Source organism: Corythoichthys intestinalis, chromosome 21 (assembly GCF_030265065.1).
Source record: "Corythoichthys intestinalis isolate RoL2023-P3 chromosome 21, ASM3026506v1, whole genome shotgun sequence".
NCBI lineage: Eukaryota > Metazoa > Chordata > Actinopteri > Syngnathiformes > Syngnathidae > Corythoichthys > Corythoichthys intestinalis.
The window spans coordinates 31,226,850-31,250,836 of record NC_080415.1 but is presented as its reverse complement, the minus strand read 5'-3'; the positions used below and the strand labels follow the sequence as shown (position 1 = coordinate 31,250,836).

General features: G+C 39.3%; 2 protein-coding genes across 5 annotated transcripts; both read right to left on the bottom strand.

Moving 5' to 3' along the window:
* Window positions 1-3: 3 nt before the first annotated feature.
* Window positions 4-13,630, bottom strand: coasy (CoA synthase). 3 transcript variants are annotated; one of them, XR_009061793.1, is made up of 12 exons: window positions 13,506-13,630; window positions 11,071-11,769; window positions 7,112-7,326; window positions 6,904-7,035; window positions 6,633-6,822; window positions 6,499-6,563; window positions 6,351-6,435; window positions 6,186-6,283; window positions 4,482-4,628; window positions 2,722-2,852; window positions 2,384-2,602; window positions 4-748 (listed from the first exon to the last, which is right to left on the bottom strand). XR_009061793.1 is itself a non-coding variant. In XM_057826529.1 (11 exons), exons 2-10 carry the CDS (start codon window positions 11,726-11,728, stop codon window positions 2,757-2,759), a joined length of 1,686 nt encoding a protein of 561 aa, XP_057682512.1. In that variant the 5' UTR covers window positions 11,729-11,769; window positions 13,506-13,630; the 3' UTR covers window positions 1,365-2,602; window positions 2,722-2,756. The 3 variants fall into 3 exon arrangements, 2 of the variants coding, with proteins under 2 accessions (XP_057682513.1, XP_057682512.1); XM_057826529.1 differs by lacking the exon at window positions 4-748 and having other exon boundaries at window positions 1,365-2,602; XM_057826530.1 differs by lacking the exons at window positions 2,384-2,602; window positions 2,722-2,852.
* A 2,108-nt stretch (window positions 13,631-15,738) lies between these two features.
* zdhhc6 (zinc finger DHHC-type palmitoyltransferase 6) lies at window positions 15,739-23,899 on the bottom strand. 2 transcript variants are annotated; one of them, XM_057826319.1, is made up of 11 exons: window positions 23,745-23,899; window positions 21,087-21,566; window positions 20,929-21,020; window positions 20,701-20,860; window positions 20,469-20,627; window positions 19,321-19,374; window positions 16,842-17,009; window positions 16,728-16,769; window positions 16,496-16,644; window positions 16,379-16,425; window positions 15,739-16,246 (listed from the first exon to the last, which is right to left on the bottom strand). In XM_057826319.1, the coding sequence occupies exons 2-11, from the start codon at window positions 21,339-21,341 to the stop codon at window positions 16,146-16,148; spliced, it is 1,227 nt and encodes a 408-aa protein (XP_057682302.1). In that variant the 5' UTR covers window positions 21,342-21,566; window positions 23,745-23,899; the 3' UTR covers window positions 15,739-16,145. The 2 variants fall into 2 exon arrangements, with proteins under 2 accessions (XP_057682302.1, XP_057682303.1); XM_057826320.1 differs by having other exon boundaries at window positions 16,496-16,641.
* Window positions 23,900-23,987: the final 88 nt, after the last annotated feature.

Below are 23,987 nucleotides of genomic sequence, written 5' to 3'. Positions count from 1 at the left end.
ATCTTGACTAAATAAGGCAAACGTTTATTAGTGGTTATTCTCGACATTACAAACAATAACATTAACAATCATAAATGCACACCTTGACAGTGAGCGGTTCTTTCCCTTGTTAACTCCAATAATTTCTTACGGTGAGCCCTAAAAAAAAAAAAAAAGCGTCCCATTTCCTAATACTCTTTTCCCATGTAGTACTTAAAAAAAAAAAAAAAAACTTGCTGTACCTTATCAAAGCCCGGCATACTCACTTCTCGCATAATGAAACTATTGTAGTTAAAAATTAGAGGGATGTCATTACCTTAATTCCACTGAGTCACTGTACTGTGTGAAAGGCACAGACACGGAATGGGGTGGCAAGTTTACATCGTAATTTTCTGGCTTTGAGGTTAGACGTAACAGACTGGGTTCTGTGAAGCCCCCTTTATAGTCTTTCTGGCATCTTACCACCATTTCTTGCCCTCCTGTAAGGTATGAACTATCAAAAGCTAACAGCCTGTAAAAATCAGGGGTGTGAAATACCTGAACTATTTTATCTGAAATACAGGATTTCATAATCATGTGATAGATTCATCCTGGGATCACATGGTTTGATGTTGTAGGCACATCTTTTAGTGATGCAGTGCATCGCCGTTTGAAATGGGCGACTTAAGAGGCACTGAAATGGTTGGTGATACCATTCCGGTTAATTTTTCTAGAGTTCGCCGCGCCTCTGCTGCATCCTCTTCTGTAGAAGATTCCATGCTTTTAGTACCTTTAGGAATGGGAGGGAGGAGACAACATGAGAGCGCTTCACTTAAATACGAGCATCAAGAGGTGGGTAGGAGCGAGTTACTTGAGTAACATTTGACTTAGTTGACTTAGACTTAGTTTTGAGAAATGGACTTAGTTTTACCACACATTTAATTTTGTAGATTTGTGAAGAAACAACTTCAGCTACTTTGGGATACACTAGTCGTTACATTTTTCCCTCTTTATTCAACATGTTGACTTTTTTGTGACAGAGATGCCGACAGTGGCTGTCTGTTTCACCAATGAGACGTCGCAACAATAACCACATGACTCCATTTTACCATTCAGAGGTAACAATGCCCTCCCCCCTCACCCCCCTACAGGGCACTCGTGTTGTGTTTTCGTCAAAGATGACTATAACAAGCTAAAATCGTGTCTTGAAAGAAAAAAACATAACGACACACATGCCAGTTTCGTCTGACGAGACGAAAATGTGCTATAGTGTCCGTTACATGTTCACAATGACATTTTATGAGTTGACATTTTATGAGTAGTTAGCCTACATCGTAGCAGTGTCTGGTTGTGTCACTCATGTGACGTTCTGTGCCCCCCCCCCCCCCCCAACTCACCCACTAGTGTCCTCTCCTGTCTCCCCATTGCTTGTTTTGAGACACGCGGTAAGATTTGTCTTGGGAAAAGAGAATATGCAATGTTGCTTTAGCCTTTAAAGGTCTGTGCTAAGTGATCCTCACCCACCAAATGTAACTTGTAGCATTGGCATAGCAATCATGTTCACGTTAGCATTAGGCTATTGCTAACGGCGAGCATCCTTTTAAATGCAATGTTGCTTTAGCCTTTAAAGGTCTGTGCTGAGTGATCCTCACACACCAAATGTAACCCATAGCATTAGCATGGCATTCACGTTCGCGCTAGCATTAGGCTATTGCTAACGGCGAGCGTCCTTTTAAACTGACCTTTTTTTTTCTTTTACATACTGTTCGCGGTGTCTCCAAGTGGGTATAACTAATTGAAAATAATGTACTGTTTTCCTGCTGAGTGTGTATTATCACGTGATTTGTAGATGCTACAATATGTGCTCGTCTGTCAATGTTCATTCAAAATAGTTGGAAACGTTTTTTCTATTTTTGGAGTGAAACTTTCAAATTTTACAGATGAAAATATTGAGTAAACGTCAACTAAAACTGGACCAAATTAGTTTTCGTCAACAAAAATTAGATGAAGACACACATTTTGAAATGACAAAATGACAGGCTAATGACTAAAGAAAATTAAAATGGCTGCCAAAAACATTGGTGGTGTAGTGATGGGTCCGTGAGACCTCATGAAGCGTGTCGACACACTGTGTTGACACAGTGTGGATACTGTGTCATTGAATACTGACACCTGCTGGACATAAAAAATCCCTACAGGCAACCCACTTGACAGACTGACACAGCATGTAAAATCAAATAATTTAAGTCTTTGCATTCATATTGCATTATTCCATATCTTTAAATTATGTGAAAATATATTATAATGTGAAAATGTAAGTAATAATGAATGGGTGAATGAGGAATGCCTGTGGACTTTTTGTTCTGATAAAATTTTATTCAAAAACATAGTTTTTTTTTTTAATGTTTAAAATTTAGTTGGTTACCTTTTTAAAATCAAACAAGCCTGCTGTGGACAACACACTCGCATGGAACCAATGATGCCAGCATGCACAAGAATTTCCAGTTGAAAGAGGTTTGGATAAGATGTCCATTGGCTCAGTTGGGCTTCGGTTCATGTTCGGCTCAGCCATGCATCGTTGCACTTTTGCAATTTCATCTACAGTTGCATTGCCTTCTTGACTCCCCACTTCGTCATCTAAGTGCTACCATAACCCACCAGAAAGAAATTGAAGTGGACAAAAAATAAATTATAGCTTAATTACAGATGTCTAATAAATTACCAAAAAAGTGACTGTGGGAAAGTAAAGGAATGGCTCTATACCTGTGTTTATTTTGGGATTATCAGAAACTTCATTCTCATGCTTGGGCCAGTAATGCTTCAGCATTGAGGAGGTGGCAACTGTTTGTATATGGCAGGTTAGTCATATACAAAGTACAAATGCAACATTTCACCTGCAAAAAAAAAATAACTTTAATAGTAAAACCGAAAATTTTGGTCTTGCATTGCGATACGTTCTGACCGGGACTCGAACCCGCGCGCACTATGCGTCGGAGACGAGTGGCGTTCGTTCTGACCACTAAGCTAACATGTCAAATGCAGGTAAAGGTGTAGGCAAGGCTCCACAAATGACGGACCCGCGTGTACCTGTCACACTACTAAACTCAGATTTACATTAAAACTAATTGTATTTTGAATGGAAGATGACAACTGCATTTTCCCTGTCTTACGTCCATTTCCACAGCATGTAGACAACGAGGAAGTAACCGTGAGATGTGGATTGTTTCAGCAGCTCCATCGCGTTGACAGACGCGCTTCCTTTTGAAGCAGTTTGCCGCGTCATGACTGTGTCGACACAGTTCAATGAGTTCATGCATCGGTCACGTGATTTTCTTGTAGCGATACGCGCACCGATGCAGGGGTTGCTCCATGAGCTCGGCGCGCGCGCCGGCGCATTAGTATCACTGGACCCATCACTATGGTGGTGTTCTGGCCTGAATTTTATGCGTTTCTCTTTGGCCCAATATCGCCATGAAATGGGTTATAGTACAGTATACCTGTAATAGTTCATATAAAGATGAAGTTGTGCTGAAGAAAAATACAATTACAGTGGTACCTCGACATATGATTGCTTTGACACACGAGCTTTTCGACATGCTCATAATACGACTATTTCTGACAGCGCCGCAGACGGATGCACGGCGAATTTTATTGTGAGAGGAAAACATGGGTTCCAAGAATGTCAGTGCAGGTGGTGAAAAAAAAGGTGATGCTTACTATAGAAATAAAGATGGAAAAATATAAGTGTGGTGTGCTCATCCCTCAACTGGCTTGACAATACGGCCGTAGAATTGTCTACTCTTGACGGTTCACCTCCTACCTCCGTTCGCAAGTCTTCATAACTTAAGGTGACAAATACTATTGCTGTAACATCGCCAGCTTCCTCAGGTTTCTAATCATTTATTTCATCAACTTGTGCAACACAACACGCCGACTGTCTGCCGCAGCTGAAAGTAAAAGTTAAAAGTCCCATCTCACTGTCAAGTCAGCCACGTGATGCGTTCAGGTACACCATGCAAACACATTCGCCACATTAGAACCCGATTCGCCACATTATTAAAGGTATTATTCCTATTTTTATTCATAATTTACTTGTTTTCCTCTGTAATTGCTATCTGCAATACTACCTGCAGTATTAAGGATTTAGTGTAGCTTTTCGGGTTGTGGAACAAATTAATGGAATTATAATGTATTCTTATGGAAAATTACAAACAAGGTCCTAAAACGAATTAACTTTGTATGTAGAGGTAAACTACCATTATTTAAAAAAGCATGACATTGTAAGCAGGTACTCACAATGTTACTCATTACTTGAGTAGTCTTTTCAACGAATACTAATTTGAGTAAATTTTTGGACTTAAGTAATATTAGAAGTAACGCTACTCTTACATGAGTAAAATTTTTGGCTGCTCTACCCACCTCTGATAAGCATTTTAAATTCCAACATGTAGTACGGCGCATCCAGAATGTTGTGAATACTTTTACGAGCGATGACTAGTTGAATACTTAGTGGAGTGAGTCACCTGTTTCTGTGTGACTTCAGGCTCCCACAGTGTGCTAAGCACCACGTTGGCATGCTCCAGCCGCTGAGCGTCTGAGCCCTGGCTCCGCAGGCGGTGCAGGGCGTCTTCCGGTGATACGTTGTCTCGCTTTGTTATACGGGACACCGCCTAAATGAACCGGGGGGTGGAAATGTAATAACTATCACAAATGGGACCAACAGTCCCTGATGAGTCTTGTCGCTTATCCATTATGTAGAAACAATTGCTAATACCCTGACTTTTAATTATTCAATTGGTTTCAGAAAGGGCTCATATGAAAGCTAAGACACTCCCAAATGATGTTGGATGTACAAAAATGTTTCACTGAAAAAGGATTTATCATTTAATGAAGACATAAAGATCCAATTTTGGCAAGACAAAGGTTTTGTTGCATACAGAAAGTAGTGTGAAAATTGAACAAAAAATGTACAATACAAAAATATGTCACGTAGGCGAATAAGGGAGTGGTGCTGTGAGATCCAAATGTAATATTTTGTATGATTTCCATGCGCTTGAAGGACTGCATCCATGTGGTTTCAGACTATTTATGTTCCACCCTGCAGATGTCTCGCACACCCCCATACTGGATGTAACCGCAGACCATGATTTTGCCACCACCAAACGTCACTGTTTTTTGAGTAAATCCCGGATCCATGCGGGCTCCAGTAGGTCTCCTGCAATATTTGCGGCGACTGTGGTGTAATTCAATGGAAGATTCATCTGAAAAATCCACCTTTTGCCACAAAACTGAAGTTTGGTGGTGGCAAAATCATGGTCTGGGGTTACATCCAGTATAGGGGTGTGCGAGAGATCTGCAGGGTGGAAGGCAACACAAATAGTCTGAAATAACAAATCCTAGCTGCCTCTTTACATTCCGAACCATAAAAAGGGACAAATTCTGCAGCAGGATGGTGGTCCATCGCATACTTCAATATCTACCTCAAAGTTCCTCAAGACAAAGAAGATCAAGATCCTCCAGGACTGGCCAGCCCAGTCACCAGACATAAACAGGATGAAAGAGGAAGCATGGAAGACCAAACCCAAGAATATTGATGAACTCTGGGAGGCGTGCAAGACCGCTTTCTTTGATGTTCCTGATGACTTCATCAATAAATTGTATGAATCCTTGCCGAAGCCCATGGAAATTATACAAAATATTAAATTTGGATCTCACAGCACCACTACTTAATTCGCTTATGTAACTTTTTTTTTTTGAAGTACATTTTTTGGTTCAATTTTCACACTTTCTGTAGGCGACAAAACTTTTGTCTTGCCAAAAATTGACCTTTATGTCTTCATTAAATGATAAATCTTTTTTCAGTGAAACATATTTTTGTACATTCAACATCATTTGGGAGGGTCTTAGCTTTCATATGAGCCATTTCTGAAACCAATTCAACAATTAAGTCAGGTTATTAGCAATTGTTTCTACAAAAGGGATAAGCGAAAAGACTTTTGTCAGGGACTGTACACCAAAAAGAAGACAAAACTGAGGCCTTTACCAAAAGATAAAAGCTCAAATTTGATTTACGAGAGAATTCGACACAATCCCATGATTCCGCTACTTTTTTTGTAACGCCCTTTGAACCACCTTTGTCTTAACCGTGGACAAAAGCTATCTTATCGGCTCTCATCTGTTCATGCTTGACGTGTTAATGATTTGACAGCCAAAGTTGTTTACTCCACCTCCTCCTCGGGGATGATGGTCACCCAAACTTCATGGACCATGTCCGTCCAACCCGCCTCCAGAAGAACCGCTGCATCTAATACGCATACATCTTTACCTGCAAAGACATTACTCTCATTCATACTAAATTTGTTGTTATTGTCAAAAATAAAACAGATCTGTACCTTGTTCCCTGGCTTGGCTGATTACATCCTTGACGAGAAGTGCAATTTCTGGCCACACAATGTCTGTTAGCGCTTTTAATCTTTCCTAAAAAAAAAAAGGGAGGACGAATCAGCTGGGCTCTCAAACATCTGCTATATGATTAGCTACCTGTTTTCCAAACACCTTCTTCCCTAAGATTCGTCTGTTGATACTTTTGTCTTCATTCAGGATATCTAAGCGTGATTAAAAATGATATTTAATTCAATTTTTGACAATAAAAGGGACGGGAAGTCTAAGCCCACCTGATCCGAACTCATCGACGACACGTTGGTAGGCGGCAGTGCCTGTCTCGTATACTTGGTGGCCCAGCTTGTCGCAGTCGATGCAAACTGCTCCCAACTTCTCTAGGCGCTTGGCCACTGAGCTCTTCCCGCTGCCGCTCCCGCCCGTCAGACCGATCACATACGGTCTGAGTGGCAGATGAGGCGTGTCCTGATGCATGAAGAACAAACACAGCTCGTCTTAAGATTTTCATAAAAATCGACAGTATATCTGATCCTCATTTGGACCCACTTTGGGTGGGATGAGAAGTGTTCCCAGCAAGCGGGAGCGAAGGCTGGACGAACTAATTTTCTCCTCTTCTGTCTCGGAGTGGTGCGCGTCCTTGAGTAGCTGAATCTCGTGAAGAACCAAAGCAGGAAGACCCTGATTTAAAAATAACACAGGGAAAAGAGCTTGTTAAATGAAGCCAGTATGAGGGTTTTGTAAAGAGCCAATTTACGTTTTCAATACGTTTCCGGTTGACAGCCTCGCCTCCTTTGCGGGTCTCTTCGCTAACCACGATACAGCGCAGAAGTGGATCCACCACTGACACCCCGAGCGGGTCGCCCAAAGGCACGATCTCCACCTGCAAGGAGGGCTTGACGTCCCGAAGGAACTCCTGGATTTTTTCAACACGTAGGTCATATGGCTCGATGAGCTCCTTCAGCACTTTTTCTGTGGAAGATAATTTTTTTGGGAAAAAAAATTAGCATTAAAGTTGAAATTTGACTGATTTGCAGCTCATTTGTCAGCATGCTTTTTGTATGTATAAGATGACATGGTAAAAAGCTATATACAGTGGGGTAAATAAGTATTTTGTCAACTACTAATTGTGCAAGTTCTCCCACTTGAAAATATTAGAGACACCTGTAATTATCAACATGGGTAAACCTCAACCATGAGAGACAGAATGTGGGAAAAAAAACAGAAAATCACATTGTTTGATTTTTAAAGAATTTATTTGCAAATCATGGTGGAAAATAAGTATTTGGTCAATACCAAAAGTTCATCTCAATACTTTATGATGTACCCTTTGTTGGCAATAACGGAGCCCAAACGTTTTCTGTAACTCTTCACAAGCTTTTCACACACTGTTGCTGGTATTTTGGCCCATTCCTCCATGCAGGTCTCCTCTAGAGCAGTGATGTTTTGGGGCTGTCGTTGGGCAACACGGACTTTCAACTACCTCCTCACCCCGTGGCGTCAAAATGATAACAAGAACGGTGAGCAAAAATCCCAGAACCACACGGGGGGACCTAGTGAATGACCTACAGAGAGCTGGGACCACAGTAGCAAGGGCTACTATCAGTAACACAATGCGCCGCCAGGGACTCAAATCCTGCACTGCCAGACGTGTCCCCCTGCTGAAGAAAGTACACGTCCAGGCCCGTCTGCGGTTCGCTATAGAGCATTTGGATGATCCAGAAGAGGACTGGGAGAATGTGTTATGGTCAGATGAAACCAAAGTAGAACTTTTTGGTAGAAACACAGGTTCTCGTGTTTGGAGGAAAAAGAATACTGAATTGCACCATACCCACTGTGAAGCATGGGGGTGGAAACATCATGCTTTGGGGCTGTTTTTCTGCATAGGGACCAGGACGACTGATCTGTGTAAAGGAAAGAATGAATGGGGCCATGTATAGAGATTTTGAGTGAAAATCTCCTTCCATCAGCAAGTGCATTTAAGATGAGAAGTGGTTGTGTCTTTCAGCATGACAATGATCCCAAACACACAGCCAGGGCAACAAAGGAGTGGCTTCGTAAGAAGCATTTCAAGGTCCTGGAGTGGTCTAGCCAGTCTCCAGATCTCAACCCCATAGAAAATCTGTGGAGGGAGTTGAAAGTCCGTGTTGCCCAAAGACAGCCCCAAAACATCACTGCTCTAGAGGAGATCTGCATGGAGGAATAGGCCAAAATACCAGCAACAGTGTGTGAAGAGTTACAGAAAACGTTTGGGCTCCGTTATTGCCAACAAAGGGTACATAAAGTATTGAGATGAACTTTTGGTATTGACCAAATACTTATTTTCCACCATGATTTGCAAATAAATTCTTTAAAAATCAAACTGCGATTTTCTGTTTTTTTTTTTCCACATTCTGTCTCTCATGGTAGAGGTTTACCCATGTTGACAATTACAGGCCTCTCTAATATTTTCAAGTAGGAGAACTTGCACAATTAGTGGTTGACTAAATACTTATTTGCCCCACTGTAAATTGGATCACAAAATAGTATTTTAGGGCCATTTTACCACGTTAAGTACACTATATTTTCTAGATTAGTCCAATATTATCTGGTAGCCGATAAAAGCATTTAAAAATGATATCGGATAATATCGACATCGTTATCAGTTTTTGGGCAAATATGCATGTTGCCCTCAAAGTGACTGTAGGAGCCTTCTGCCTTTGTACAAGGGCTGGTCACAGCTTAGCACTGCAGTTACGCTTATTGACCATTAGATGTCTCCAAACTAAGATGCTTGAGATTTGTTGTATGAGCATCATTATTAAAGCACCCAATGGAGCATCACAACTAGAGCTGCAACGATTTAATCGATTGACTCGAGTAATTCTATTAGAAATAAAATACGAATAAAATTTTGCTGCTTCGAGTATTCGTTTAATTAAAGTGGCGTTGTAATTGTTTGTTTTGAAAGTGTTTGCATTTAGTTTTTAGTTTAGTGAATATGACATATAGTAACTCATTTCACATGGCTGAATCCAGCCAATCCCTGTTATGACCAACATAAGGAAAGTTTTTGTTTGAGTTAGTTTTTTTTTAAATGCATTTGTAATAGTTTATAGGTATATTTCGCAGTTTTTCATGGGAACGATTCGAGAGTTAAGAGCATTCTTGCAGAAAAAGTTAGCATTTTATAGCATTTAACCTAGCTGGCTTTTGCTATTTAAGTTAGCCAATTGTTCTTTTTCTTTTGTTTTTGTTTTTCTTTGTGTTTCTTTTTCTTTTGTTCATTTTTTTCCCACTGTTTGAAGCTCAGCCAAGTATTTAAAATTTTTATGTCCCTTATCCGAATACTCGATTATTTGAACTAATTCATCGATTAATCGACCACTAAAACAATTGATAGCTGCAGCCCTAGCCACAATACAATTATCCATAATATTCCACGACTGCATATATCTATATCGGATTTTTGGAGTTGGACAATATTAGGATATCAGTTAAAAAGTCATTATTGGACAGCTCTACTATTTTCAGTAAAGACACAACAAGTAATCTATACTAATAATCAAAATTGTATTTCTGCCTCCAAAAATTTTTTTCCCAGCATACCAAGTTTTTCTCTGCATCTTTCTGAGCCGCTGTGTTGTTACTACTTGCAAACAATTATAATTACAATAGCCTTATCCTTTGTAAAAACATTGTGTTAAACAAACATAGCAGATAAACTGGTTTCTTTCATAGTTCCTTGTATGTGTCAATACTTGCCTTTATTTTTCTTTGTTTTTGTTTTTATGAAACGGGTAAATATGGTTGGTTTTATTATTTAAGAACACAAGGATCTGAAAGTCCATAAACTTGACGTGAGAGATAAAAACTGGATTCTAGGGCTGCAGCTCTCGATTGTTTAATCGATTAATCTAACAATTAGTTAGCTCAAATAATCAGGTAATTAGATTAGGAACATCTAATGCATTGCAGAATAAATTTTAGGAGATTTAAAACAAAGGCTTGCTAAGATTGCACTGTCAAAAGAGCATTAATTGCGAATACAAAATAAAATTCCCCGAGTGTTTTTTTTTTTTAAACGATGCAGAATTGCATTTTAATTTCACAAGAGCAAAAAATGCATTTAAAAATAATTTAAAATACCTGATCTTAGCCTCAAACGATATAAAAAAAAGAATAAATGAGGATTGAAGTACAACAAAAAACAATTGGCTAACTTGCATAGCTAAAGTCCGCTAGCTTAAATGCTACAAAATGCTTTTTTCTTCAACAATGCTCAACTCTCAAATCGTTTAACGACATATTCCGATGAAAAACTGCTAAATATACCTCTAAACGAAATTACGAATGCATAAACAATCATATTAGCTCAAACAAAAACTGACAACCTTATGTTGGTCTTAACAGGGAGCATCTGAATCCAGCCATGTTGGATGAGCTATGTCATATTCACTATTCCACTAGAGGGCATTGTATTCACCCAAATCAATAAAACTAAATGCAAACACTTTCAAAACAAACCATTACGACGCCGAAGCAGCAAAATTTGATTCAAATCTTTTTCTAATCAAATTACTCGATTTAATCGATTAATTTTTGCAGCACTACTGGACTCCATACGAAAAATTAGTTAACAACAGCTGTCAGACCTAACAAAAGAAACCAACATTGACTAAATGATCAATTAATTGAAAAAAATAATTGGTAGATGATTTGCAGTTGCAATCCTACTTTTCAGCATTCCTTGGTCGCACACGCCGATGAGGAATCGTCTGGTGGCGAGCAAGCACGACATGTTGAGGAGGGTCTTATGGGCCCCGTGGAGACGATCAAAGGTGCCGCCTACCACCACGTCGGGGTACATCTCCAAAGGTTTCCCATCTTCAGGCTGATTCTCTTCGACCACCGAGTCCTCCTGCTGAGCGGCCATCTCCGAGTGAAGCAACACTGACGGAAGGCCGGGCCGGCATGCGTAGCAGCGTCCGGCGTAGCCCTGCAGACACTGCGTCACCTGGTGTGACTGCGTAGGGTCTTGCAGGGGGAAGTCCGTGAGCAGCACCTCAGGAGGGTGGGACAGGAACTGCGGCGTGGGGAAAGGGCCAGAAATGCCAGACGGGGGATTGATATTGGTGAGCAAAACACGGACGTCGAGGTGAGCGCACACATCAGCCGCGTTGCTGTACAGTCGCGTGATGAGTGAACAGAGATCGACAGCCGGAGGAATGAATACGGGACGTGGTTGGCCTCCGCCGCTTAGGTTAAGTCCCGGGTGCAGGTGGACGTAGAGAGTGCGCTCCACCAATTGGGCCGCCGAGCTGAGCACCGGGGCAATGCGAAGGCTATGCAGAGGCGACGTGAGCACCAGGATGCCTGTGCTGAACATTGACATGGTTCCAGATGCCGTCGTCGTGGTAACAGCCGCAAAAAAGGCTACAAGGAGGCAAGACAAAGAAATTCGCAACTTTGTAATCATCTACAATCCCTAGCAAAAAGTATGGAATCACCAGTCTCGGACGAGCACTTATTCAGACATTGTATCATGTAGAACAATCTCAAATAAAAAGTGAGGGACTGAGGGAATTTTGATTTCTTCAGGGAGTCATCTTTGGACATCTCCCTGGAACAGCACCAAACAAATGTTCCAGCATCATCACCTTGTCAAGAGTCAAGAATCTGCATTGGACAAGGTGATGATGCTGGAACTTTTGTTTGGTGCTGTTCCAGTGAGATTTACAAAGATGATCTTCCTGAAGAAGAAATCAAAATTCTCTCAGTCCTTGATGATATGTGGTTGCATGTCAGACAAAGGCACTGGGGAGATGTCTGTGGTGAAATCTTCAATAAATGCACAAGTTTACATTGAAATTTTAGACAGCTTTCTTATCCCTTCAATTGAAAATACGTTTGTCATTTTCCAGGATGACAATACATCATGTCACATAGCTAAAACTGTTAAAGCATTCCTTGGAGAAAGACTCATCCAGTCAATGTCATGGCCTGCAAATAGCCCAGATCTCAACCCTATTGCTAACCTGTGGTGGAAATTGAGAAAAAATGGTCCACAGCAAAGCTCCGACCTGCAAGGATGATCTGGCAACCGCAATTAAAGAGAGTTGGTACCAAACTGATGAAGAATACTCATCAATTCCATGCCTCAGAGACTGCAAGCTGTCATAAAAGCCAGAGACGGTGCGACTAAATACTAGAGATGTGTTTTGATTGTCATTTCTTTGTTTGTTTCTAATGATTCCATATTTTTTCCCTGAGAATTGAGTGATATATATATATCTGCACTTGCTCTATAAAATTAACATTTACTGACCACCACAATGTCTTTATTCATTTCTTTTAGTGTTTCTGAATGCTAAAGAGTTGCACTTTTGAACCAATTCATTATTTTTTCAAGCTTTTTATCCGAGTTTGTTCTACATGATAAAATGTCTGAATGAGTGCTCGTCCGAGACTGGTGATTTCATACTTTTTGTTAGGGTTGTATATATGCGACAAAAGACAAATTTGTGGCGGGAATAAAAATGAACCCCCACCCCTTCACTTCAACATAGTTTGTTGGCATCCAGATAGCAACAAAGCACTATTTGTAATCTTTACATGTATTGACATGTGGGAAGAAGCTAAAACACTTGGATAAACATGGGAGAACATGCAAACTCCACACATTCCAATCTCCACTGAGAACATTAGCAAATCATCTGGAGTGTCCCACAAAGTCAAGGCAGTTGGTGAATAACTGGGCCATCACTGTTTCACGTAACTATAGTTACTGATTAGACAGTGATAAGCGGTTGCTAAGGGGAATCCTGTTTATAGCAGCTGCTTATTACTCCAATGTCACACTACTTCCTCCACCAGCTACTTCAGCTACTTCGTTAATGTGTTTAAGTTGGCTCATTATTAATCAATTTTAACTTGCGAGGAAAACACTCGCTTATCAATTTTTCGAATCCATAAATCATCGCCGGGATGCCGTAAACTGTGCGTCATGTTAGCAAACTAGCATCACTACAGTGTCATCATCCTGAGCCAACTGTCAGATTGGTTGACATGACACACAGTTTAGAGTCACCTAGCAAGCTTGGCGCGACGTCAGGAAAAACGAACAAATGCGAGGTTTAAAAAAAAAAAAAAACGAATGTCTTTGAACATACCTGCTTATTGTCGTTTCGCGAGCACACTTATAAGAAAAGGGAATGTTTGACGAGATAGTCCAAATGGTTAAACAACCGCTTTGATACGACACAGCGGCTCGTGAAGGAAGGTTGGCTGAGTGATGGTTACGTCAGATGTTTTAGCGCGACCTGATTGGTTAGAAAATACGCAGTGGCGTATGGGATATGGAGTTCTTTTGTGTCACCGACGAAAAAAACGACTAAACACTTAGGCGGAGTTTGACTTTTGGGGCAGGGGGGGCACAACATGTTGATTGCCCTGAAACGGAGTGTCAGCAATAAAATTAACTTACATGAATATTTATAATAATAAGTTGACAATGAGCGTTTTTTTTGTTTCCCATCATTCTTGAGGGGAATTTTAAATCAGGCTGCTTAGGCAATACTTTTCACTAAGATCGTCATCCACTGAATATGATACGCCCGCCGGTGTTGTACCAATGTAGTTACCCCAGTCAAAAATTGTATCCGCTAGGTGGAGCCATATGGAGGTAGATTTTTGTTTTTGTTAAAAAAAAAAAAAAAAAAAAAAAAGTTTCTTCAATCAGAACAATTTTTTGCTTCAATCATAAAATATATTTTTAACCCCCAAAAAATGTCACTTCAATAAATATTAATGTTTTAGAATGCAAAAATAAATTTGAAACTCAAAAAAATGCATGTGAAAGCTATTTTTCTTTGATTTTTTTTTTTTATTGAAGTCGTTTTTTTTTTTATTGAAGCAACTTTTTTGATTGAAGTAATGTTGATTTTTTTGTCTTTATCATTCAATCAAAAAATAAGTTACTTAAAAAATATATAGATTTTCAAAAAGAAAATCACTTCAATCAAAAAAAGAAAAATTTAAATCATAGAAAAAGTTTTTGAATGCAAAAAAATATTTGAGGTTGAAAAATTTGCATTTGAACACTTAATTTTTCATTGAAAAAGTTTTCTTTGATTGAAGCAATCCTTTTTGTGTTTGGACGATATTATGATTAGGACATTTGTGTCTAAATCATTCAATCCCCCCCTAAAAGTTGATTCAATTAAAAAAAAAAAAATTCATAGGGAAAAAAAATCATTAAACCCCCCCCCCCCCCCCCCAATATATATATATTTGAAAATTATATGCAATGCAAATGACCGTCTGAGGTGCTGGAAACATACTGTAACTAAAATTATATTAAAATACACAATAAATACAAACGCGTTTATAATATCTCTTAACTATCCAGAATGCAAAAAAAAACTACATTTGTCTTCAGACCACTCAACATTGTTGAGAAATTAATATAACATAAATAGAATATAAATTAAATATAACAGAAAAAAAACCTCTTAGTCAGTGAATAAAATGAAAATTCAGCCCTCCTTAAGGCAAGACACTACTGCTTTTGTCCACAAGCACAGCCAAACTAAAAAAAAAAAAAAAAAAAGCTCCTTTGGGCTGCTTTAAAACCACATAAATAAAATAAAAATGAAAATTGGGGAGAAAGGGATAAACCTCAGTTCACTACATTTCTCACAGTTGAATTAACGTTAACAGTAGAAAACATACAGGAGGACACCTCAAAGCAGCTTCCTACTCAAGTATACAAAAGTTCTTATGGTTAATGTTATGCTAACGCTGATATAGGTCGGACTTTCAGCAGCAAAATTAGTAGTGTGTTGCCCACTTCCTCACCATTGACATCTTTTTACATTACTTACAGTGGCTGCAGCTGCTGCTGGTCACAAAAATACTTCTAATATCCCTCCTCCTCGAAGGGGGCCAAGTAGGCAGCATGAGGCTGGGGCTGTGAGTGCGGACGTCAAGTCATCAGTCAATGAAACGTGCATTTGAGGGAGAAACATGGACTGGCACACTCAGCAGTGAAAAGGGGTAATGTAAGTCTGAACAAAATGAAAATAATTTAATAATGGTAAGGTCAATTCTATCCTTACAACATAATTATCTATATAACTGAAGTCATTATATAATGCAAATAAGGTTGCCTAAAAGTTGGTGGGGACAATTTGAGCATTCTGAAAAGTTGGTAGCGTTGTGTCCCTACTGTCCCTATGCAAACCTACGCCCAAACAACAACAACAACAAAAGTTCGTTGTGTAATAAGGAAAATAAGTTATTTAATGACAAACTTGATTGAAATGTATAACATCCTTGTTTTAAAAAGTGATCACACTGTTATTTCAATACAGCAATTATGTTGAAAGATTCGACTCTGATGAAAATGTTTTGAAATCTTTTAATTTTGAAGCGAACAGCTTTGTTTTACAAAAAAAATAAAGGACAAATCAAGCGCTATTGGGCTACAGTAGTAGAAAGAGTTGCATGACCTGGCCCTGGGGTTTGTCCGGCTGGGGCGGCAGAGGCAAATTGCATAATTGGCAAAAAACGCACAACATTGGCACACGTAACAAACAGAATTCAAGTGAAACATCTTATGCAGTCACATTAAAGCCTCATTGAAATTCAGACTCTTCTTCACCACACATGACTTATGCTTAGTAATATTCCAAGGCCTTTTTTCATTTTTTTGGACAAATTCAAGTCAGTATCAAAATGTGTGTTGACCAGAATATGCGGTGATGTACGCAGCACCGAGAGTGACATCGGCAAATATTTGCGCAACCTCGCTAGTTGGCTTTTTTATCGCCGGCACCGTCGACGACCGCGGTGTCATAATGGCACTTTTCCACGCATCGCCGCGGAAACCATCCACGAATGCGAGTCCCCACTAAAAAGGACAGTTTAGAGATTACTGTATTATCCAAGAATCTGTAATCAAAAGATGCAATTGCATATATTTGCCAAAAGATGGCAGTAAAACACTGTACTAGCTGCTATCGTGACTTGAATTTGTTTTTACCTCTTGTTTGCTCCTCGTTTAAGACTTTGTCTCCATACATCCACCATCTAAAGGAGAATAAATCAGAGGTTTTATTCATCATGGCACTGAAACATAATTATTCACTTTTATTCTTACTTGGTGCCACGGGTGGCGAGAATGGTGTCCCCACGCTGTAGGGGTATTCTGGGCTCTTCTGTGCAAGGGGTTCGGAAAAAGGTTTGGATGCCCTTGGTCATGGGGCAGCAAGCGCCATTGTAGTCCTCAACTGCACGGTACTGGACCTGCTGGCCGAGCCATAGCACAATTATGGTTATTCTACAAAATTTGCGCTGAGATTAAAATGGCGTCTCAATTTAAGACTACTTACACTTCTCACGCGTTTGTCGGCCTTCTGCTTCAGTTGCTCGATCTGTGTTAAAGGGATAAAAGCAGAATGAAAGTCAATTCATTCCTGTGGTAGAATGAAGGACCGCAGGCTGACCGTTAAGGTGTGCTGGTGACACTTGGGGTGGACGGGCCACCAGAGGCCGTCTCCTTTGGGCAAACCTGACCACGTGAAGACCTCTTTGAAGTTGAGCCAACGGCTACCGAGGTCGTATGGGAAGATGAACTCCTCCCCGGTTTGGTAGTGCTGTATTCTGTCTTTGGCCTGGAGAAAATAAGTCTTTTACTGGTACGGCACTTTTAGTAAGTGAAGCAAATTCTCAAATTCAATTCTATTCAGACAGCTTCACTTTGAAAGACTTGTAAGTGGAGTTGTCCGATGATGACTTTTTAACCGGTAACCGATATCCCGATATTGTCCAATTCCAAAAATCCGATCCAGATATGAAGTACATTCCTTGACAAAAGTGTTGTCGCTTATCCATTTTGTAGAAACAATTGCTAATAACCTGACTTTTAAAGATTCAGTTGTTTTCAGAAATGGCTCATAAGAAAGCTAAGACCCTCCCAAATGATGTTGAATGTACAAAAATATATTTGTTTCACTGAAAAAAGATTTATCATTTAATGAAGACATAAAGGTCAAATTTTGGCAAGACAAAAGTTTTGTTGCCTACAAAAAGTAGTGTGAAAATTGAACAAAAAATGTATTTCAAATACAGAAATATGTTAGATAGCATGATTTTGCCACCACCAATTCTGAGTGAATCTTGGATCCTTGCGGGCTCCAGTAGGTCTTTTGCAATATTTGCAGCAACTGTGGTGTAATTCAATGGAAGATTCATCTGAAAAATCTAACTTTTGCCACAAAACAGTGAAGTGTGGTGGTGGCAAAATCATGGTCTGGAGTTACATTCAGTATGGGGGTGTGAGAGACATCTGCAGGGTGGAAGACAACATAAATAGTCTGAAATATCAACAAATCTCAGCTGCCTCTTACATTCTTAACCATAAAAAGGGACAAATTCTGCAGCAGGGTGGTGCTCCATCGCATACTTCAATCTCTACCTCAAAGTTCCTCAAGGCAAAAAAGATCAAGATCCTCCAGGACTGCCTAGCCCAGTCACCAAGAATGTTGATGAATTCTGGGAGGCATGCAAGACTGCTTTCTTTGACGTTCCTGATGACTTCATTAATAAATTGTATGAATCCTTGCCGGACCGCATGGATGCAGTCCTTCAAGCCCAAGGAAGTCGTACAAAATATTAAATTTGGATCTCACAGCACCACTACTTAATTTGCTTATGTTATCTAACATATTTTTGTATTTGAAGTACATTTTTTGTTCAATTTTCACACTACTTTCTGTAAGCGACAAAACGTTTGTCTTGCCAAACTTTGACCTTTATGTCTTCATTAAATGATACATCTTTTTTCAGTGAATCAAATATATTTTTGAACATTCGACATCATTTGGGAGGGTCTTAGCTTTCATATGAGCCATTTCAGAAACCAATTGAATAATTAAAAGTCAGGTTATTAGCAATTGTTTCTACAAAATGGATAAGCGACAAGACTTTTGTCAGGGACTGTATGTGGTTGTCCCCTGAAAGTGGAAGTTCAGGATTTTTTACATTAGGCTTAATCTTCCAGTTGGTGGGGGGTTTAATTAGCCTGTGGGGTTGATTTGAATTTTTTTAAAAATCTGTATAGTTTGTTAGTTTTTTATTATTTTCAAGGCTCCAGAGTGGCTAGTCAAGCCAATAGTCCCCTCCTAGCATGCCAATAAAAAACGATATTAACAGATCTAACAGTCAGATAAATTCAAAATGCAGCTCAATGTGCAAAAATCCCATGCAGCCAAAACAATGTCGCATCAAACATATTAACAAAAAAAAAAAAAATCAGTGCTGAAAAGACCAATGTGATATCCCTCCGCCCTGCTTGCCCAGGCAGCCTGTTCTCTGCAAAGCAGCTGAATTACTAATGTTGCTGTTCATACTGCAGTTATTGACATATAATTGTAAGTTTTAATAACTTTATCCTGAATACATAGCCCACACTTTTGACTGCATGCCACATCAGTGATTCTCCGGAGCTCTGAGAATAAAAAAAGTATCAAACTTCACGGATTAAAAAAAAAAAAAAAAAAAATCAACTCCACTGACTAATTAAACCCCCCCAACTCGAAAATTAAGCCTGATGTCAAAATTCCGAACTTCCCTTTTCACATACTCTTTATTTTTCAAACATTGTGTGTTAATTTAATTTTGCACCACGAATGCAAATGGTCTCCTCATATAATAAATCTCACGCATCTTAATTTGGAGACATCTAATGGTCAGTAAGCATATGTGCTGTGCTAAGCTGTGGCCCGCCCTTGTACAAAAACGGTAGGTTTCTACATTTACTTCCACTGTATATTGGGCCAAAACTGATAATGAAAAAACGATGTCAATATTATCCAATATCATTTTTACATGATAATATCGACTCTACTCGAAAACCCTCCTTTATGACCATCATTTTGTAGCATTGTTGCATAACAGGCATAATGAAAAAAACACAATCCTGACCTTTTCCTCGATCCAGGACTCTATTGAGGTTTTGTTTCGAATGATGACTTTCATCTGAAATTAAAAAACAAATAAGGATAATGGATGTTTTTACATAATGGCACACATTTTTCATTTGAAAGAATTGCAAAAACTTCTGCCATCTAGTGGAGGAGGATTTAATTGCTCCAGTCATGACTAAGAGAACAGAAATGTGTTATAATAAATGACTAATTCTCAAATCAATATTTAAAATCACTGGTACCATAATTTTCGGGCAATAAGCAGCTACTTTTTTCCAGTACATATGTATACACATTATAGTCCAGTGCGGCTTATTTGTTGATTTTTTTGGGGTTAACAGCGTCCTAAAATCGCTCTAAGAGCGTCATAATTGTGACATGACACTATCTTAGGCATTAATAAATGCTTATGACTGATGTCATTAAGTATCATCTCCGGCATATGATGTCACTAACTTCATTTATGTCCAGCCTGGATCTTCTACATCTATTCAAAAGTAAGATAATTTGCCGGATGACACAAAATTACATTTGTCATAAGCATTCACTAATGCTCATGGCAGTGTCATATCATAATTATGATGGTCTTATGACAGTTTTATGACGCTACTGTCACATAAAGTGTTACAGAATACCATAGCTAGCAATTTATGAAACAACTGAAGGAGTAACTGAAGAAATAATCAGCATACAACATGAATTTTGATTTTTATTTACATCTGTCGTACTGCAATGCATGCTAGGAGAAATGTTGGACGACAACAATGTTGAAAGTAGGTGGCAGCAGATGTTGGCTGTCTCCCCCAAGAGCAATGATGGCCAAATGAAGCAATGAAGCTTTGCAGCCAATTGGTAGTTCATTTGGACTTATGACAGTATTATGATGCCAATGTCAAATAAAGTGTTACCGGTTAATATCTTTTGGTGTAAATATCCCATAATACAGTGAGGACAGCTGCGGCATATTGTCCAGTGCATCCTATCTACGAAAAAATGCCGTTTTCGTGGCAAATTTGGTGGGTGGCGGCTTATAGTCCGAAAAGTACGGTATAATAACACAATTAATTCAACACATGATTCCAGCAGTGCTCTTATAACACACGCCGGCTTACTCAGCACAAAATATCCGTCCCTATACGGACGTACCTGTATTACAAAGAGCATGCCCACAGCGATGGTGGTCCCGAGCGCCAAGCCCAAGGCGAAGAGGGTGGCGGCGAAGGCGGCGACGCTGAAGGGTATGAGGGGCTGCCTCTGGCGCATGGCGCTCATGTCAATCTTCACTGTGCTCCAGCCAAATGAGATCTGAAGGACCAAACATAACTGTAAACAATCTGTGCCAGGTAATGCTTGGGCTTTGGTGCCATCTTGTGCTCACCCTCTCATACAGCTGTGTGTACATGGTCATGATAAAGATGGCTGTAGCGTGCGAGCACCCTAATGGGGCCAGCAGCAGGAAGCTGGTGAAGTATGCGTGGTTCTGGTGGCCACAGCAGTTGTTGATCCAGGGGCAGTGGTGGTCCATCTTCATTACGCACCTTTATAGGAAAATTGCTTTGAAATCTAACAAGCAATTGTGTTTTGTTAAACAAAGTCAATAGCTTACCTGTTACATTTGCGGCAGTGGTGGGACCTTGGGGCCTTGAAAGCTTGACACGCTCTACAATACTGCAAGTATTGGGTGTCCTCTTGATTCTCCTGGCACACATGGATTAACACAGAATGAGAAATTTCGGTCTCGATCCTCAAAAAGATTTTACTTACAGGCTTCCAAGCGAGGGGAATGTACCCCGGCCCGATGAACATAGCATTGAAGTAGTTGTAGAGGATAAGGACAGTCCAATTGAGGAGCATTATGAAGTTTATGCTTCCGCCGGTTGTGTCCAGAGGCCAGTACCAGATGATGGAATCTATCATAGCCATAGAGGAACACACGGCGATGACAGACAAGGCGATGATCGGACCCCAGTGGCACAACCGGCGCACCTCGTGAAGGTTCTCCCATGACACCAAGTTCATTATGACTTAGCAGGGACAATTTGAAGCTTGAGTGTCCGCGGGGGTTACTTTCTGTTATCTTGCAAAATCAGCGGTGAGGACGGTACACATATTTTTCCACCTCTGCTTCCAATAAGACAGTAACAAGACCGTTTTGGAATCAGCATGACATCCTGAGTGCCATTCCTATTTGTCATGAGAGTGAGCAGTGTTCACTAATGGTGCTCACGGGGTGTGATTCCCCATCTAAGAAGAAGAACAAACAATAAAAATGACTTTCAGTGAACAAATATACAAAGTGTGACTGATTTTTGTCGTAAAAGGAAGTCATATCTGCTTTGAAGGAACAACCTCATAAATTCTCAACTCCCTCGCATTGAGTGTGTTTCTCACCCCCTAAACCACGTTACATATCTTCATAATGTAGAATATAAAATTAAGGCTCTTAAAATAATTCCATTTACATTTGTTGCTGCACACTATGATGTAACTCCTGACTATGAGATGAGGCTCGTCAGTTGTCCTGAATCATGGCTCAACGACACCGATAATCATGGTTTTGAACCCTTTTTTCGACTTTAGTTTGCATTTGTTGTATAATACAATAATATTTTGGCAACAATTTATTCAACATTGCTGTCAAAAGACTGTCATAATTATGACATGACACTCTCATGAGCATTAATGAATGCTTACGACTAGGGTGACCAAACGTCCTCTTTTGCCCGGACATGTCCACTTTTTATATCCTGTCCGGGGCGCCCGGCGAGGTTTTATAAATTCATGAAAATGTCTGTTTTTTTGACTGACAATTTGCACAGAATGCTACGTGAGTGTGCTGCCTGTAACATATTCCCATAGAGCCTGCCCAGTTGTTAAGACTTGTGTTCAATACGTATAGCCTAAAAGCAAATGCTTGCGTACCTAAAAGTGTAATTAAGTCGAAAATACCGTTATTCTGCTTTGGATACAAATTTGCGCATTCACAAACAAACCTTGGTGAATCGTGACAACAGGTGCTCACAGGCTATCTGTATGTACACATGCAAAATGTACCTTTCGGCAACTGTTGACTTCTGTCAGTGCTTTGTACTGGTGTGATCTGTAAAATCCCGTTTGCTGTTGCATTGTTACGCTGCTGATGATTGTCAACTTTTACAGAAGTGTTTGATTTTTTTCCTCGGCCAGTCAGTGAGGTAAGTCGCGCTAGGCATGATGGGAATGGAAACATGCTGGTTGAATTGTATGTCAGTTTATTTCGGTTATTGTTTGGGATCAATCTAGAACACTGAATGAGAAATAAAATTGAGTGGGAATAACAATTTGTCAACGACAACTGCAGTGATAATTCTTGAGACGACGGTTTAATTTACATTATTTCACTGGAAAGAGAAATTAGCTTTTTGTCAAAACTGGATTTTCCGCAGAAGAGGTATTATTTAGAACATTGGTTCAGATTATTTTTTTGTACAGTAAGAATTGAAAACACAGTTATTATTTTGTTCAAGGATTCACCAATACAGAAGAGGCATTTTTAAAAAAAAATCACTATTTAATTCCAGTGTTTTTTTTTGTGTTTTTTTTTTTCCAACAAAGCCTCTTAGGTAACCTCTGTGAATTTGAATGTGTCTTATATAGCTATTATTATTATTATTATTATTTATTATAAGACTGAATTTGTCTATTCAGACGGAGGAGGCACACTTTAAATGTATTAAAGTGATAAGGCATCTTTGAGTGAACTTCAAGTCAAATTTCTCACGGCCGGGTCGAGTGTCCTCATTTTTGGAAATCAAAATATGGTCACCCTACTACTTATGACAGATGTCATTAAGTGTCATTCGGCAAATTATGTTACTTTTGAATGGATGTAAAAGATGCGGACTGGACGTAAATGGAGTTCATGAAGACACTAAATGACTTGTGTTATAAGCATTCATTAATGCTCATGACAATGTCATGTCATATTTGTGACCGTCATATGACGTCACTTTCAAATAAAGTGTTACCAACATTTTTAAATGAATGACAGTTTATTTATTCTAAATATATTGAATAACGAATACATATTGCATTTATTTATAAAATTAATACATTTAAAATTATTTAAAAATTCAATTCTGCCCATTAATGAAAACAGGAAACACTACACACTCTTCACATTTTTCATAAATTCAGAACCACGAAAACCGTTAAGTTGATGAACCACTAAGTTCCACCCAATTCGAGCCAAGACATTTAAAACTAGCAAACAAACATATAAAAGAAAAACGCATTTTTGGTCCAATTTAGCAGGTGGCATACTACACGTTATTTACCTTACATACTAGCTTGTCAGTTAGCTCGTCAGCAGATAGCAAAACACACGTCAAAACTAAATTTATGACAGGATCGACATAACACGCAAATGAGAATGTAACTTACCGATTTAAAAAGCACCGTTTGCGCTATCATTTAAGTGAGAATGAGAATGAAAAAACGGTCACCCAACCCGGCCACTTCCGTGTTTTTTCCACTCTTTGGTTGCGCTGTGTAGCGGTAGGAACCTTTCTAATATTAGTTTGTTCCGAATATATTTGAATGTTACTCTTGTATCTATTTATTTAATTTTGTTATTAAAAACAGAAATGACATTAAAAGCCAACAAAATTACATTTGACTATGAAA

Bases quoted from the DNA above. Each gene is read 5' to 3' on its own strand.
- coasy (XM_057826529.1), bottom strand. From the start codon at position 11,728: ATGTCAATGTTCAGCACAGGCATCCTGGTGCTCACGTCGCCTCTGCAT. The intron at 7,036-7,111 runs GTAAATTGGCTC...TTTTTAAATCAG, and splicing joins ACCGGAAACGTATTGAAAAC to GGTCTTCCTGCTTTGGTTCT. The intron at 6,564-6,632 runs GTGGGCTTAGAC...AATCACGCTTAG, and splicing joins CGTCGATGAGTTCGGATCAG to ATATCCTGAATGAAGACAAA.
- zdhhc6 (XM_057826319.1), bottom strand. From the start codon at position 21,341: ATGAACTTGGTGTCATGGGAGAACCTTCACGAGGTGCGCCGGTTGTGC. The intron at 20,861-20,928 runs GTAAGCTATTGA...TTTCCTATAAAG, and splicing joins CACTGCCGCAAATGTAACAG to GTGCGTAATGAAGATGGACC. The intron at 19,375-20,468 runs GTACGTCCGTAT...TTTTAATTTCAG, and splicing joins GCATGCTCTTTGTAATACAG to ATGAAAGTCATCATTCGAAA.